The sequence below is a fragment of the Ictalurus punctatus genome, chromosome 17 (genome assembly GCF_001660625.3).
Source record: "Ictalurus punctatus breed USDA103 chromosome 17, Coco_2.0, whole genome shotgun sequence".
Classification (NCBI taxonomy): Eukaryota; Metazoa; Chordata; class Actinopteri; order Siluriformes; family Ictaluridae; genus Ictalurus; species Ictalurus punctatus.
The window spans coordinates 24,699,054-24,715,216 of NC_030432.2; the positions used below are offsets into that span (position 1 = coordinate 24,699,054).

A 16,163-nucleotide genomic window follows, 5' to 3' on the forward strand; every position below is an offset into this window, starting at 1 on the left:
TATGCCTAAGAGGCGGGGTTATTTGCCTTACCATAAAAAAAAATCCCTTGACCCATGAGACCATCTATCAAATCAGATAAAGCCTCTTTTTGAGGCTTGCCATAAAGAGGCTGGCACATTGCAAAATGATGTCTGATTGCAAAGCACCGTTAGTCTCATATATTACATTGTGCTCCCCTTCATATTGTGGCTATGGACTTTTTGATACTGACCCATCCAACAGGCTGCTACTTGCACTTTACTCAACTGTTGAACCAGACACCCTGTGAAACCACACCTTTCTATCTTTGGGTTATATACTCAGCAAAAAAAAAAAAAATTTTAATGTCCCTTTTCAGGATACTGTATTTTAAAGATAATTTTGTAAAATCCAAATAAGCTTTACAGATCATTATTGAAAAGGGTTTAAACAATTTTATTCATTCTTGCTCATTGAACCATAAACAATTATTACACATGCACCTGTGGAACAGCCCTTAACACACAAACAGAGGACACTAAAGAGACCTTTCTACTGACTCTGAAAAACACCAGGAGAAAGCTACTTAGGGTGCCTGCTCATCTGCATGAACATCCCATAGGCCTGCTGTAGGGAGGCATGAGGACTGCAGATGTGGACAGAGCAATAAACTGCAAGACGCCTAAGACAGTGCTACAGGGAGACAGGAAGGACAGCTGACTGTCCTTTCAGTGGCAAACTATGTGTAACCATGTGTCCCCCCAGACGTGATCAAGAACTTGCAAATGCCTTGGTGGAAGAGTAGGGTAACATCTCACAGCAAGAACTGACAAATCTGCTGCAGTCCATGAGGATGAGATGCACTGTAGTATTTAAAGCAGCTGGTGGAACACAAGATACTGGCTGTTAGTTTTAATATTGCCCCCCGCCTTTGTTCAGGGACTGAACATTATTCAATTACTCAGATTATTCAGAACATTATTCTCTCACCGTCCCCCCCCTCGACCTTCCGATGACCTGTAACTCTCTCCTGATTGGTCCATTAACACAAACAAACTTACATCTTTACATCCCTTTTTCTGTACACAACTCACAATATTATTACAGCATTAAACTCCTTATGACTGTAATTTTTTCCAAACTATTTAAGAACTATTTAAGAACTTATTCTATGAATTATTCTATGAATCAATTTAAATAATGTCAATATTTTCCACCTCGCTACACAAAGATTCAGTTTGAGGACTGGTTTGTGACGATAGAGCTAAAAAGGTACATATTTCCACATAGAAATTTCGCTAGCTTTATCCCCTCGCACCTTCACAAAGTGCATGGATGTCACTCTGACTCCATTGTTACTCCAGGGCATCTGTGTACTAAACTACATGGACGACTGGTTAATTCTAGCACGATCCAGGGAACTGGCAGTTCAACATCGAAATGTCGTTCTCGCCCACATGAAGAGCTTGGGGCTCAGGTTCAACCTCAGAAAATTATGCTTTCTCCAGTGCAGTAGACAACTTTTCTAGGGGCTTATAAGGATTCTACTATGATGAGGGCATTTCTGTCCCCAACATGCGTAGGGTCAATCCTATCAACATTGAGCAAGATAAAGCTGGATCTTGGCATCCCCTCCAGTCTCTATGGGAGACTATTGGAGATTAAGGGCAGCCAACGTCATACCATTGGGCCTATTGCACAGGACACCGTTTCAGTGGTGGCTGAGAAGTGGGGGTTTCGTCCAAGGATGAAACCTCAGAGTAATCAGTGTCACGTGGCGATGCCTACATGCCCTGAGAATTTGAATGTCCCCCTTTCTAGCCCTGGATCACACTCTAGGGGTGTCTCCTTAGTCTAAGGCGGTAATGACAGACACCTCCCTCACAGGTTGGAGCGTGGTCTTGGACAGCAGTCCAGCTTACAGTCTCTGGAAAGGCCCTTATCTGGAGCGGCATGTAAATTGCCTAGAAATGTGGACCATATTTCTAGCACTGAAATTCTTTCTTCCTCAATTGAGAGGAATCTTTCTTCCTCAATTCCCATCCGCAGGGATCCACTGTAGACCCAGTGAACTGCACAATGGCTACAGTCCTGGAGTTCTTACAAGAACATTTCTCATTGGTGGGGGCTCTTTCTACATTCAGGGTTTATGTGCCGCCATTACGGCCAGCCACGCCTGTGGTGTTGCAGGTTTTCTGCCCTGCTCTGTTCCTCACACTGGAAGAAGAGAAAATGCACCTGCTGTGTCCAGTAAGGGCTCTCTGTACTTACATCCACCACTTCAGCCAGTGGCACAAGTTGGAGTAGCTGCTGGTCTGCTTGGTGGCGACAGTAGAGGTGATGCTGTGTCAAAGCAGCACATCTCTATCGCTTATGAGGCGTGCGGTCTCGCTACGCCTCTGGGCATAAGGGCTCATTCCACTAGGGTGGTTGCCTTCTCGAAGGCTTTGTCCAATGGGGTATCCTTACAGGATGTGTGTGCTGCTGCAGGGTGGTCTATGCCACACACATTCATTTGATTTTACAGCCTGGATATTCATTCCACCCCAGGCACGAGTGTCTTGCAGTGATCCTCAGGCTTGGGTCTTTTTGAACAGGCCGTACCCTCGGTATGACAGAGTGGGTATTCTCATTCCCATAGTGTACTTTTTGTATTGTACTTTTCTCATTTGTTAGTCGCTTTGGATAAAATCGTCTGCTAAGGTAATAAATGTAAATGTAAATGTAAATGTAGTGTTATGCTAAACGCAACATGGAGTTCCCTTTGAAAGGGAACGTCTGAGTTACGCGTGTGACCCTCATCCCTGAGAATAGAATGAGACGTTGTGTAGATTTGTCATACTGGGGTAGGCCTGTGAATTGTGTCTTCGCTTCAGATAATGGAGGCTGACGGTATGGTTCACAGGTGCCATATATATCACACAATGCGCTTAATTTCCCCCAGTCACCTGATCATGGCAGGCCTATAAATAGGCACAATGCCAATAATAGTACAACAAAATATTTCAACAACAAAAAGCTTGAAATATTTAACTTTCTGTATAATAAATCTAGAATATATGAAAGTTCCACTTTTTGAATTAAATTACAGAAAAAAATGAACTTTCTATGACATTCTAATTTTTTGAGATGCACCTGTAAGGGTAAGTGAGCCGGAGCAATGTGGAACAGCATTTGGTCCCCTAACTTTGAGGAAGGTAAACACTGGAGTTTACTGCTTGTATTGTGGCATGATGGATAAAAGGAACACAACCTGCAGCCACAGATCAGAAGCAGTTGGTTGTAAACATGAGCCTAATGTTATTAACTGGCAGAATTGTGGTAAAAACCAAGCAACAATCAGGCAAACATGGGAAAAATGGGTTAAAAAAAACACAGAAAGCAGATCTAAACCTTAGTCACATTGGGGAAATACTGCTCAGACAGCAAACACTAGCAAAGAATATAAATGCTATTTGAGTAGACAACATAATTTAGGCAAATAGAAAGCAGAGTTCAGCTGAGTGTTCAGGCTGGAGCAAGGACTCCTGTATAATGATGTGAGAATAATGCATAAATTCCATTTCAAAGTATGTACATTCAGAGCGATCCATTATGCTATATAATTGTTTAAATACTTCAGATGTACATGCTACACAAAAACCCAGAGTATACTACAGCTAACTTGTCTGTTTTATTCATTTATCTAATTTAAAAAATCATTATATTTTCTGTTCTTATGGGATTGGTCATGAGCAAGAGCAGGAATAGTGATAATTTGCAAATAGAGCTAGAAGAAGAGGGAAATTATTATGAGTGGAGGAACCTCTCTGTTCATAAGTGTTAAATTCACAGGAAAGCTAAAACAATGCAAGAATATGAATTCAGAAAAATGTCAAAATACTCTTATGGAAAGATATAACTTATGTTCTTTTAAAAGTTAAAGGATTAAACATTTGAAGAACTGAAAATATTAAATACAACATAAAAATACACTTTGTACAAACTTTTTATTGCTTGTATCCCATGTGGTCTCAACATGCATCCTTTCATTTTAAACAGAATCAATATTTGAAAATGTATTGAAGTATATCATCTAATTTATTTTAGAATAAAATACACCCAAATGAGACCTGGATTTATGTACAGTTCACTTTAAACAACAGTTTATATACATGCTTTGAATAAATTGAATTAGGAATGTTAAAGCTTGGAAAATACCAGGCTTTGCCCAGTCTGTGCAAACTAAATTCAACCTTTGAGATTAGGTCCTTTGTTGTACGATCCTATCAAGGTAGTGTTTCTCTTTACCTGCCCATTACAAAGTAGCCATCAATATATACTGCATGTTTTATAGATTTGGGGCTTACTCCTCAGTGATCAAATCATTCAACTGTTTGATTACTATTTGATGTTGTGTAGATCCGATTACAGTACAACACACATACAATAACACAATCCACATGTATCAGAATATATTTCAAGATATGACAAATTAGGTCAAGCTAACTTGGCCTTTTTCTAAATGTTCTTATAATAATCTTCTTAACTTCTTCTGTTTTTAGACTATACAGTAAAGGATTTATCATTGGAGGTAGCAAGCTATACAGCATAATGATGGCTATTTGCAAATCAGCATTAAATGTGATCCCTACATTGGCGGCCAAGTAATTAAAACACCTTGGTAAGAAGAAGAGTGCAATTATAATGAGTTGAGAGCTACATGTGGAAAAAGTCTTTAGCCGACCCTGTATACTTGATATTTGTAGGACAGCTAGAATAATGAAAGAATATGAGACCACAATAATGGCAAGAGATCCCAGCAATACTACCATGGCATAAACAAAAGCTGGTAAACTATATGGATTCCTGTCAGTGCATGCAAGTCGGGTAATAGATATGTGATCACAATAGCAGTGTAAAATGGTGTTGGCTCCACAGTAAGGTAGGGGAGAAGCCCGAACAACCATCATTATACTGCAAGGATGAGAAAAAACCCAAACTGCTAGGCTCAGAATTACTATATTCCTGTTTGACATAAGACTGTGGTAATGAAATGGGAAGCATACTGCTATATATCGATCTATGGCCATTACAGCTAGTGTGTATGAATTGACCACACCAAAATAATGCACTAAGTACATCTGAAAAAAACAAGCTGCAAAAGAAATGGTCCCATCGTCGAACCAATATCGAGCGATGATCTTTGGTAAGGTGCATGTACTGAACAATACATCAGACAACACAAGACTTACGTAAATGTAATACATGGGTTTATGGAGACTTTTGTTTGTTGCAAACAACAGAAGAAAAATTCCATTCCCTATCACAATGCACACATAAACTAAGAACATAACTGCAGATACAAGGGCATAGTAATTTGGACGAAGTCCAGGAAAACCAACTATAAAAAAGTCCTTCACAAATGTCATGTTTCCTCCTGACATGATTTGATGTCCTTAAAGAGAAAATTTCAGATTTAATGCAAATACAGAGTATATACAAATTAAAATGGTTACACAATACAAAATGAGTAAAAATTATTTAATTATTGTTACATTACGTTTATCTTGATTTTAGATAGATTGTGATATTAAGTATAGATTTCAAAACAAACGCCAATTATATAAGTTACCAAAAGATATCTAGACATTATGCATACCCTACATACCTTTTCAATGTGTTGGTAACAGTCATAGCATCAGGAAATGTGTCTTTACTCCAGGGCAATTTATTTATTTAACAGTCAGTGTACATGTCACATGACTAGCAAGAAACGCAAGTCTGCACAACAGCTCCTGAGATTTATGCAAGAAGCTACATTTTAATGTCTAAAATTCCATTGTGAATAACCGCACCACGTTTTTACAACATACCTCTGAGTGATTTTATTTGTTGGATTTTTTTCACTAGAGAAAAAAAAAAGAAAAAAAAAAAAGAGAGACAAAAGACTGACATGTAAATTGGAGCATTATGAAAACATAGTAGAAAACCACTTTACTGATTAACAGAAATTGTACTAAATTGTAAAGCTAAATTGTAAACCTCTCAAACCAAAAATCATCTGCTCCTATAAAATATTTTAAACACAATTAAACTATTAGGGTTGAGTGTTAATTAAATCGTGATCTCATTGATAATAATGCATAACACTAATTATGTGGGGCAAATATTTACACAGTACACATACTTGAAGGCCACTAGGCAGCTGCATTTCTGATATATTTCTTTAGAGTTTCAAGTCTGTAATGCGCTACTGGGTCCATACTGTGTTTCCTCTGAATACCAAACATGGTAAACAGAAATGTTAGAATTTCATACAAAATTTATGATTCCATCATCTGTCCTTTTCTGTAACTTGTACTTGTCAGGAAACAGTTAAGGATGCATGTGCAGATACTCAGTGGTTTTATTAATAGAGGCAAACAAGACAAAGATGTAATCCAGAAGCATGGTCAAAAAACAGGCAATGAGCAAACAACAAACAAGGGCAAGCAAGAGAGAAAACATGAATAACACAAACTAGATCATTCCACTTAAGCAAACAGTAAATCAAGGCTTGGTATTGACTGGCAATGATGCAGAGCATATACTTTGATACGAGTATTTGCGAAGTGTCTTAGCACATGGACCTAGACGATTGGGGTGGCATGCATGAAAGTCCCAACCCAGTAGGGGGTAGTGCAGTTTACCATCTCGACATTGTGAATCCTGTATCTCTTATATGGCCTTTAATGTCCAGGGGTTCTGGGGGGGTGGAGGGGAGACTGCCCTCTGTGAGGGGACCTGAAGTGACTAGTTTGAGATGGGAAACATGGAACCATAGGGCTAAGCAACTTGTCATGGTAATTACAGCTTGTAGGTGATGTGGTTTATTCTATGGAGGTCTTTGAATAGGCCGGTGAATTTGTGTGACAATTTTCGGCTTCCCTCTGTGACCCGTAGGTCTCTGGTAGAAAGCCATACTTGGTTTGTAGCTGGTTGTCTCTCCACGTTATCCGCAAATTTCTTGCTTGTTTGGGCTGCATGCTCTAGATGTTGGCGGGCCTGGTCACACATCTGCTCAGTCTGCTGGAACCAGCTATCCACAGCAGGTGAGCATGTGGGGTAGCGTTCCACAGGAAAATAGGCTCTCTACATTTGTAATTTAATCTACTGATAGAAAAAAAAAAAAAAACATCAACACATAATGACTCAATGACACTGTAAATGAAAGCCTAGGAGAAGTTGTATAGCTGATTGCCCTTTTTACACCCAAGCACCTCACTAACATAGGAGTTTGGAACATTAGAATAATGCATGGAAGCTGCTCGGATAACAAACTTACTCTGCTAGGTCTTAGTTTGTCATAATGGATCCTGCATGGTTTATCCATCCAGTGCTATGCACCAACCAACAGGGCCATCTCAGAAATATTAAACAATGGTTTATGAAAGCCTACAGTAAGCAGTATACAAGCAATGAAAGATGAACATGATTCCAGTAACAGATTGGCTGAGATAACACAGTAACCAACAGAAGTATGTAACACCATGTCATTTTCTCTGCCCTCAACAGCCTTGTTATTTGAGGGAGTGTGTTTCCACGCAAAGGAATATATAACGCCACCTGGGTTTCACCAGACCACAGAAAAAAACAAGATTAACCACATTTGCCATAGCCAAAAGATTGTCCTAGATGTTTGGATAAAATCGAAGGTAGCCATAGCATGCAGCGGTCTCTCCAGATCCAAAACGGTGTTATTTTTGTTTCTTAGCTTAATTCTTTACAGCACATGGACATCGGTGTTCATGGCTGCTAAAATACAGAAGTCAAGATGCATGATGACTTGCTGGAGAAGCTACATGATCTCAGTAGATTGTGGGGAGCAGGCTTCCAGTCCAGGGCGTCGCCTGATGCTGGTGACTGGGGGAGAGAAGGTCGCAGTTGGTGTGAAAATAAGCGGAGGTGCAGCAAAAGGTCATCGGTCCATGCTAGGCTAAAAACAAACCCTAGCCAGCCAGCTCTCCCATCCATCCTGCTCTCCAATGTCTGTATGGGGCTATTAGTGAACTGCAAAACACACATGACTGGAGATTTCAGCCATTTGAATCTCAAATCAGTGCTCCCTAAATTTCATCAACATTTAAACTTGAGAGGGGTGAACATGCTGGATTGTTCATGCAAACATCCCAGGTGCATACTGGGCAGAGCCCCACCCCCACCTTGGCTAATCAGATCACATCTCTGTTATATGAATCCCAGCATACAGACCACTCGTCAGACACTCCAAACCAGTTTTGAAGCAGATGAAAATCTGGCCAGCAGGAGCCATCTCTGCTCTTCAGAGACTCCATAAACTTGAAGGAATACATGGCATTAGTGACCAGTTACATCAGCAAGTGCATTGATGACATCACTGTCTCCAAGACCATCGCCACATGCTCCAACCAGAAGCCGTGGATGACTGTGGAAGAGCGTGCACTGGTGAGGACCCGAGACTCCACCTTCAGGGCAGGTGACCAGAGAGAGCCAAACTGTCCCGGGCCATCAGAGACGTAAAGCGTACACACGCCCAGAAAATCCAGAATCACTTCACAGATAGCGGCGACACACATTGCATGTGGCAGGGCATTCAGGCCTCAGCAACTACAAGATATCAATCACCTGTGACAGTCATACCTCCCTTCCAGATGTGCTGAACAACTTCTAAACTTCATTTGAGACGCAAAATAATGTGAAGGCAAGGAAGACCACCCCTCCTCCCAACGACCAGGTGCTGTATCTGACCACGGCAGAAGAAAGCTGTACGCAGTCAACCCACAGAAAGCTGATGGACTAGACAACATTCCTTGTAGAGTGCTAAGAGGATGTGCAGACTACCTGGTGGATGTTCTGACTGAAATCTTCAACATCTCCCTGAGCAGTGCCATCGATCCAACAGGCTTAAGGACACCACCATTGTCCCTGTGCTGAAGAAGTCTTCAGTGGCCTGCCTCAACGACTACAGTTCCATTGCACGCACACCCATCATCATGAAGTGCTGCAAGAGGCTCATTATGAGGCACATCAAGACCCTACTGCCCCACTCATGGGACCCCCTTCAATTTGCATTTCGTCAAAACCGCTCAACAGATGATCGGCATTGCCAACACCCTAAATCTGGCCCTCACCCACCTGGACAAAAAGGACATCTACATAGGAATGCTGTTCACAGACTTCAGCTCAGCATTTAACACATTCATTCCTCAGCACCTGATTGGAAAGCTGAACCTACTTGACTTGAGCACTTCCCTCTGTAACTGGATCCTGGACTTCCTGACTGGGAGACTTGTCAGTCAGTCTTGTCAGCATCTCCAGCACCACCACACTGAGCACTAGGGGGGGCCCCCCAGGGCTGTGTGCTCAGTCCATGCTGTTCACTCTGCTGAGTCAAGACGGTCCAGTAACATACAGCTCCAATCACATCATCAAGTTCACCGATGACACGAACGTGGTGGGCGTCATCAGCAAGAACAACAAGCTAGCATACAGAGAGGAGGGGCAGTGGCTAACAAACTGGTACAGAGCCAACGACATGTCTCTGATTGCGGACAAAACAAAAGAGATGGTTTTTGACTTCAGGAGAGCACGGAGCATCCACTCTACGCTGAACCTTGACTGCTCCTCTGTGGAGATCATCAAGAGCACCCAATTCCTTGGTGTTCACCTGGTGAAGAGCCTCACCTGGTCCCTCAACACCAGCTCCATAACTAAGAAAGCCCAGCAGCGGCTCTACTTTCTGGGAAGGCTTAAAAAAAATAAATAAATAAATAAATAAAAATTTCCCCAACCCTCATCCTCTCCACTTTCTACAGAGGAACCATTGAGAGCATCCTGAGCAGCTACCTCACTGCCTGGTTCAGAAATTGCACTGTATTGGATCACAAGACTCTGCAGCTGAGGACATCATTGGGGTCTGTCTTCCCTCCACCATAGACATTTACACTACACGCTGTATTTGCAAAGCCACCAGCATTGCAGATGACCCCACACACCCCTCAAACAAACTCTTCACCCTCCTGTCATCTGGAAAAAGGTTTAATATCTTGTCACCATTATAGACTACAAATCTTTGCATCAAATTAGACTGGTCCTTAATGTGCATCATCTTGTAGAAGCAAAATATAAATACACTTGTACTCAAAATATAGGCTAAGTAAAAATAAAAATGCCATAGACCACATGAAAATATGCATCAAATATAACAATATGCAACCAAATGAAGAAAATTCAGGTCCATGCAGAAAAGGCCACAACAGTGTTTACAGGAGGAGAGACGCAGCCTAATCACCCAATAGAGTGGTGCAGGGATCATTTTGTACCAAAACTCGGAAGTTATCACACTGTTTCCTTGACAAAAACCCAATAGGATTTTCACATAGGCCTTTGGATTATTGCAAAAAATAAGCTATGTGATCAACATAAGTTTACAATACTAAACACATTTTGTCCGTCAACATAATTTTCACAAATGAACACACCTTTAATGAAGTTTGAAGCCTAAATACAATGGCCAAAAATAAACAGCTAACCGTATGCTATAAACGAACTACACCACAGTCGTTCTACTTCAACATCACCGTCACCAAGCTTCCAACAACTTTTCCAAACTTGATTTAAAAACATTTTCCATAATACGGATTTACTCTGTGGATGAATCTTCATCCACGTTATTTGGGGGAATTGTGCACAGCATACCTGAACCAGTTTATCTGCAAAAAAATGTTCCTGTTCAGCATGATGACGTTTAATGTCCCCAACAACGTCAGTAGTCCCATTTAGCAACATGTTGGTGTCATGATTTTTCTTCACGCAAGCACTGAAGCACGCAATGGAGTGCTAAAATGCTAACTCGTTTCTGGGTTTGGTGTATAAAATGACATCATCCCTGCGCCACTCAATGGTGACTGGCTGTAAATTTAGGAAGTGCTTGACTAGATATGCAGCAGAGTTTTCTATGAGCGGAGGACGAACTTTAAACATCAATATCGCAGTCGATAATATTTATGTGATCGTGGGCAGCCAAAATCGTAAAGATCGATATTGGATTAATTGTGCAGCACTAGCGATTAGTATGTTTAATGTTAAAGATTTAACCAAGGACTGTGTCTGTATATTAACCGAGCTAAAGCTGATACTGTTATAAAGTAAGTAATATAAATATAGAAGGTGGACTTTACATTGTTCATAGTGTGCGCGGCCATGTTTATTTGATGTCACTCCACAAACAGGAAAGGAACTCGTAGTTGAGAATTCTCCCCAAAGTTGAAATTGTAAGTTGAGGGGAGCATTTTCAGTGTTTTTACCTGTTGTGGGAGGGTAATACAAGTTGCAACTTCACCTTGAACATGGCATGAGTACATAACATGCCTACTGATGGAAACTTCCCTAAAATGGTCTGGAAGATTATATCCCATTTGGAGATTAAAAGAGAGGGCATGCCAATCTGTATAATCATGTGATTATACAAGGGGGGTAGATGGAGCTGTCAGTTTTACAGTGGAAACCTCCCTGTGGGTGGTGGGGGAGAAGGCCTCAGATGAAGTGTGAGAAGGATTAGGAGCATTTTCCTTCTTCTCTGTAACAATAAATAATCATGAATACAAAGTACAATAAGTACCCAAAATCACCCGTAGTAAACTGACTTTTATATTTATATAATAACACTAATAATTCTATATTTCTATTTAGCTATCAAAGAACCCATGCTGGTACATTTGCTGTTGTTTATTATTATAAAGTATGCAGTGCCAAGCTACATGCAGAAAAATTCAGAAAAATAATTTACGTACTCTTCACTCCATGCTGAAATGCTCCTCGGCTCAATCCACACTGTCTTCCTCCAAAAGAAACCTCCAATTCCTCGCCAGTCATGGGGGTGGTCACACTTGGATTTAGCGCGCAAACGCATCCGAAAACGGCAGACCGGAAACACAAGCAAGCTACGTGATGAAATTTGGTGCACTCTGACCTGCGTAATCGGATCACGTGAAGACGTGTGGCCAATAGATGATCGCAACGTCACTGCGTTACCTCTAGTAATAAATAAATAAACAAATAAATAAATAAATAGATAGATAAGAAAAAAATGTAACCGCTAATTTTAGCGATATGGCGCTATACTTTACAACACAGCTTTGAAAGATTATAAAAACAACTTAAAAAGAAAGTCTGCCCAGTTTTGACGGATGATGTCATATCCTGTTCCCGCCCATATTCACAGTGGCGGCTGACAGTAATACGCATGCTTATCTGAAAAATAATTCATTCGCTGTACTGATTGAAAATGGTTTTAATAAGATAATGAAAAAAACATATTAATCCAACAAATCATACTAATGAACTGAAATGAGCTGCTCTTGAGGTCTTTGACACCATGGAGTGAGTGTGTGGAGAAGCTCTCCTCATTTACTGATAGATGTCCTGCTGCAATCAGCAGTGCCATCAAAGACACAATCTCCCAGATGAAAACTGACGGAGAACTTTTGCCAGTAGCAGCACCTGAGACACAGTGTGTCAGCCACTTGTTCTTAATGCACTTGTTCATCTCAGGCATTTCTTGATGTCAGGAATTTGTATGTCAAGTATTTGTTTGACTAGAAAATTTGACATGGAAATGCATATTCTGATTTGACATTATACTTCAAAAATTAATGTTACAACGTTTTGATGATATGTAACATTTTAAAAAAAAACACCTTTAAACTGTTTGCATTCATATGACTTCTGTTTTTTCATTAATTTATTTTTTTTAAAAACTATTGTTCAGTAGTTACATTTACAAATAAACAATTTTAAAAGCATTTATAATGCATAATATGCACATCTTTTCGATTTCTTAACATTTGCATTATGGCATTAAGCCAGCAATTATGCATTTATAAAGGATAGTAATTGCATTATCACTCACAATAAGTATTTATAAGGCAGCACAACACAACTATCAACAACAAAATTAAATAATTGGACATGGATATAAATCTGCTTTACCAATAAGTCATTATAATTATAATGTGCAGGCTGCATTTTTATGAATACATTAATGGAACCTTCAGACTGACTAATTTATACTTATAAATTGGTGTATAATGCATGATGGCTCTGAAAAAGCAAGTGTATCACTTAATTATAAGTGCGCCCTATACATGTGTTTAATAAAATCAATTAGATAGAGTAGAAACCTGGACATTTATCTTCAAAGATAGTCTTTAAAGAACATGTTAATGTAACCCTAACCCTTACCTAAACTGTAATAATAATAATAATAATAATAATAATAGTAAATATTTTAGCATTATACATGTGTTTAATAAATCAATTAGATAGAGTAGAAACCTGGACATTTATCTTCAAAAACTGAACAAACGATGACCTGTTTAAGCTCCTCTTTAAGCATTCTTTAGCTTCTTTTGTCCTCAAACAGTAGATGACTGGATTGATCATAGGGGGAAGCAGGCTGTACAACATAATAACAAGTATTTGTATATCAGCGTTGATGTGTATACCTAAACTGGAGGATAAATAATTTAAACACCGTGGTAAAAAAAAGAGGGTGATAATTATAAGCTGAGAACTGCATGTGGAGAGAGTTTTTAGCCGTCCACGTGTGGATGAAGTTCGAAACACCGTCACAATAATAGAACCATAAGAGAACAGAATAAATGCTAGTGGTGTGAGCAGCATAACCAGAGCTGAAACTAGAGCTGGAAATGCATAGGGTGTTCTGTCAATGCATGCAAGCTTCGTGACAGACACATGGTCACAGTAGCATTGGATGACTGTGTTGGAAGCACAATAAGGAAGAGAGGTTGCCCTGATTACCGTAGTCAAGACAGTAGGCTCAGCTAACAGCCAGGATGCAACGCATAAACCCAAGATAGTGGATTCTTTGACAATATTAACATATCTGAGTGGATTACAGACTGCCACATATCTATCAAAGGCCATGACTGCTAGCACCAATGCATTAACTGTAGCAAAATAATGCACAAATTGCATCTGAATAAAGCAGCCCACAAAAGAGATGGAGCCATCACCAAACCAATATCTTGCAATAATCTTGGGTAAAGTTGTGGTGCTAAACAGCACATCTGATGCAGCAAGATTTAACATGATATAATACATAGGTTTTTGAAGACTTTTTTCTCTTAGAAATAATGTAAAAAAAGTACAATTTCCTATTAAGGTGCATACATAAACAAAAAACATAACCACTGAGACAAGACCATAGTAATTAGGGGGAAGTCCAGGAAAACCTAGAATGACAAAATTCTTAACATTGGTAATGTTTCCTTCCGGCATGATGCTTTGATGTTCAGATGTCAGATGGAAAGACAGGGTTGATGTAACCTAGTGCACAGAAACATTTTTAACTAAACTCAAATTTGGATAGAGCTTATGCATAAAATGCATCATAGGCATTTTATCAACAACATATTCAGCTTTGGTCAATTCATAAAGTAAAGTAGTTCTTCAAATAGAAAATAATTACCAAATGATTTGTATAATTTTACGTTAAATGAAAATTGACTATATCAAAATAAACATTTCAGTGGTGTTATCAAAATGCATAGCACTAAAAAATAATCTTTGATAATAAAACAAATCACAATAAATTTTACCTCTCCAATCTAGTTCACAATTTTAGTGTACATTTTGCAGCTGAAGACATTCAATCAGTAAAAGATTTCTTTCATTTAGTGAGTAGTGAGTACTTTCCTCTCTTCATACTGACTATACTGACCTGGAGTTACCTCCTTCAGGTTGAGAGATGTTGTCATCAGCCCATGTAATAACATCATTTTATATCCAGGATCCCTGCTGACGTTATCATGCGATACAGTGTCATAGTAGTAATAAAAACTCAGATTCTCTGAGTCTGACTTGTTTATCATCGACTTTCCTCACTTATTTTCTTGAGCTTCAATGGCCTACTTCACATACTTTTAGTATGAGTGGTGTCAACACATTGAGAATCTCAGTGAGATGTAGTGTAATATTTATGTTCAAATGATGTATTATTATTATTGTTGTTATTATTATTATTATTAGAAAAAAAAATGGCTGGTTTTGAGGAGTCTGTACTGGAATGGCTCAGTGTGATGAGATACCTCATGGTGTCAATAATTGTTATGAAGGCACATTTATGTATGACTTTTCATGAAACCCAGTGTATAAACTACAGTAAACTACAATCTAATTCTCAACCACACTTATGACTCATGCATCTCAATGTAGATTTCTACTTTTGTACATTGACTTTAACCAATCCTGGGCATCTGTGAACTCAAGTACACAGAAAAACAAACAAACAAACAAACAAAAAACTTACAAAAAGTTTTATAAACAAAAAAAAGGTATTATTGTTTTATTATTATTATTTAATTTTTACAAAAAAACTTTTTTCCTTCTTGAGTTTTGTGCAACTGAAAAAAAAGTTACAACATATAAAAACTTTTTTTTTTTTCAGTTGAGAAAAACGTTCAGTTTATACAGTTTTTGTTTTATTGTTCCACGGTTCAATTGTTTCAGGACAATGTCAGATAACATTTACTTCTGAGAGTGTTATGCTGCTCTGTGCTGCAGCAATAGTAACAGTTTGAAAAGATGCAATTTGCTGGATTCAAGTGTTTTGCAGGAACCATGTGTTATCCTTCATCCTGATGACATAAACAGTGTGAGATTTGTGAAGAAAACCCCCCAAACAACAGTCAGTGACATCACCAACCACCTCCACAGGGCAGCTGTGACGTTGTCACAATACGACATGCGAAGAAGACTTTGAGTGAAAAAATATAGAGGCCATACTACAAGATGCAAACCACTCAGCAGTAAGAATCAGAAAGCCAGATTAGAATTCAAAAAGAAATACTAAGATGAGCCACAAAAGTTCTGGAACCAAGATTAACCTCTACCAAAGTGCTGGAAAGGCCAAAGTGTAGAGAAAAAAAAGGATCTGCTCATGATCCAAAACATAAAAAACATCATCTGTGAAACACGATGGAGGTAATGTCACGGATTGGGCTCACTAATCTTTATCGATAATGTAACTCATGATGGTAGCAGCAGAATGAATTAAGAAATTTACAGGTACATTTTGTTTACCAATTTACAGAGAAATGCATAAAATTAATTGCGAGGAACTTTATCATGCAGCAAGACAATGATCCAAAACATGCTTCCATTTCAACAAAGGACTTTAGCA

General features: G+C 39.1%; 2 protein-coding genes across 2 annotated transcripts; both read right to left on the minus strand.

The window, feature by feature from the left end:
* Positions 1-4,443: 4,443 nt before the first annotated feature.
* LOC108277455 (olfactory receptor 2AT4-like) lies at positions 4,444-11,974 on the minus strand. Its single transcript, XM_047161496.2, has 2 exons — positions 11,752-11,974; positions 4,444-7,093 (listed from the first exon to the last, which is right to left on the minus strand). Exon 2 carries the CDS (start codon positions 5,383-5,385, stop codon positions 4,444-4,446), a length of 942 nt encoding a protein of 313 aa, XP_047017452.1. The 5' UTR covers positions 5,386-7,093; positions 11,752-11,974.
* A 1,299-nt stretch (positions 11,975-13,273) lies between these two features.
* Positions 13,274-14,260, minus strand: LOC100305031 (olfactory receptor 202). The gene is given in 1 exon segment (NM_001200268.1): positions 13,274-14,260. A coding segment is annotated over 1 exon segment (987 nt).
* Between the last annotated feature and the right edge of the window lie 1,903 nt (positions 14,261-16,163).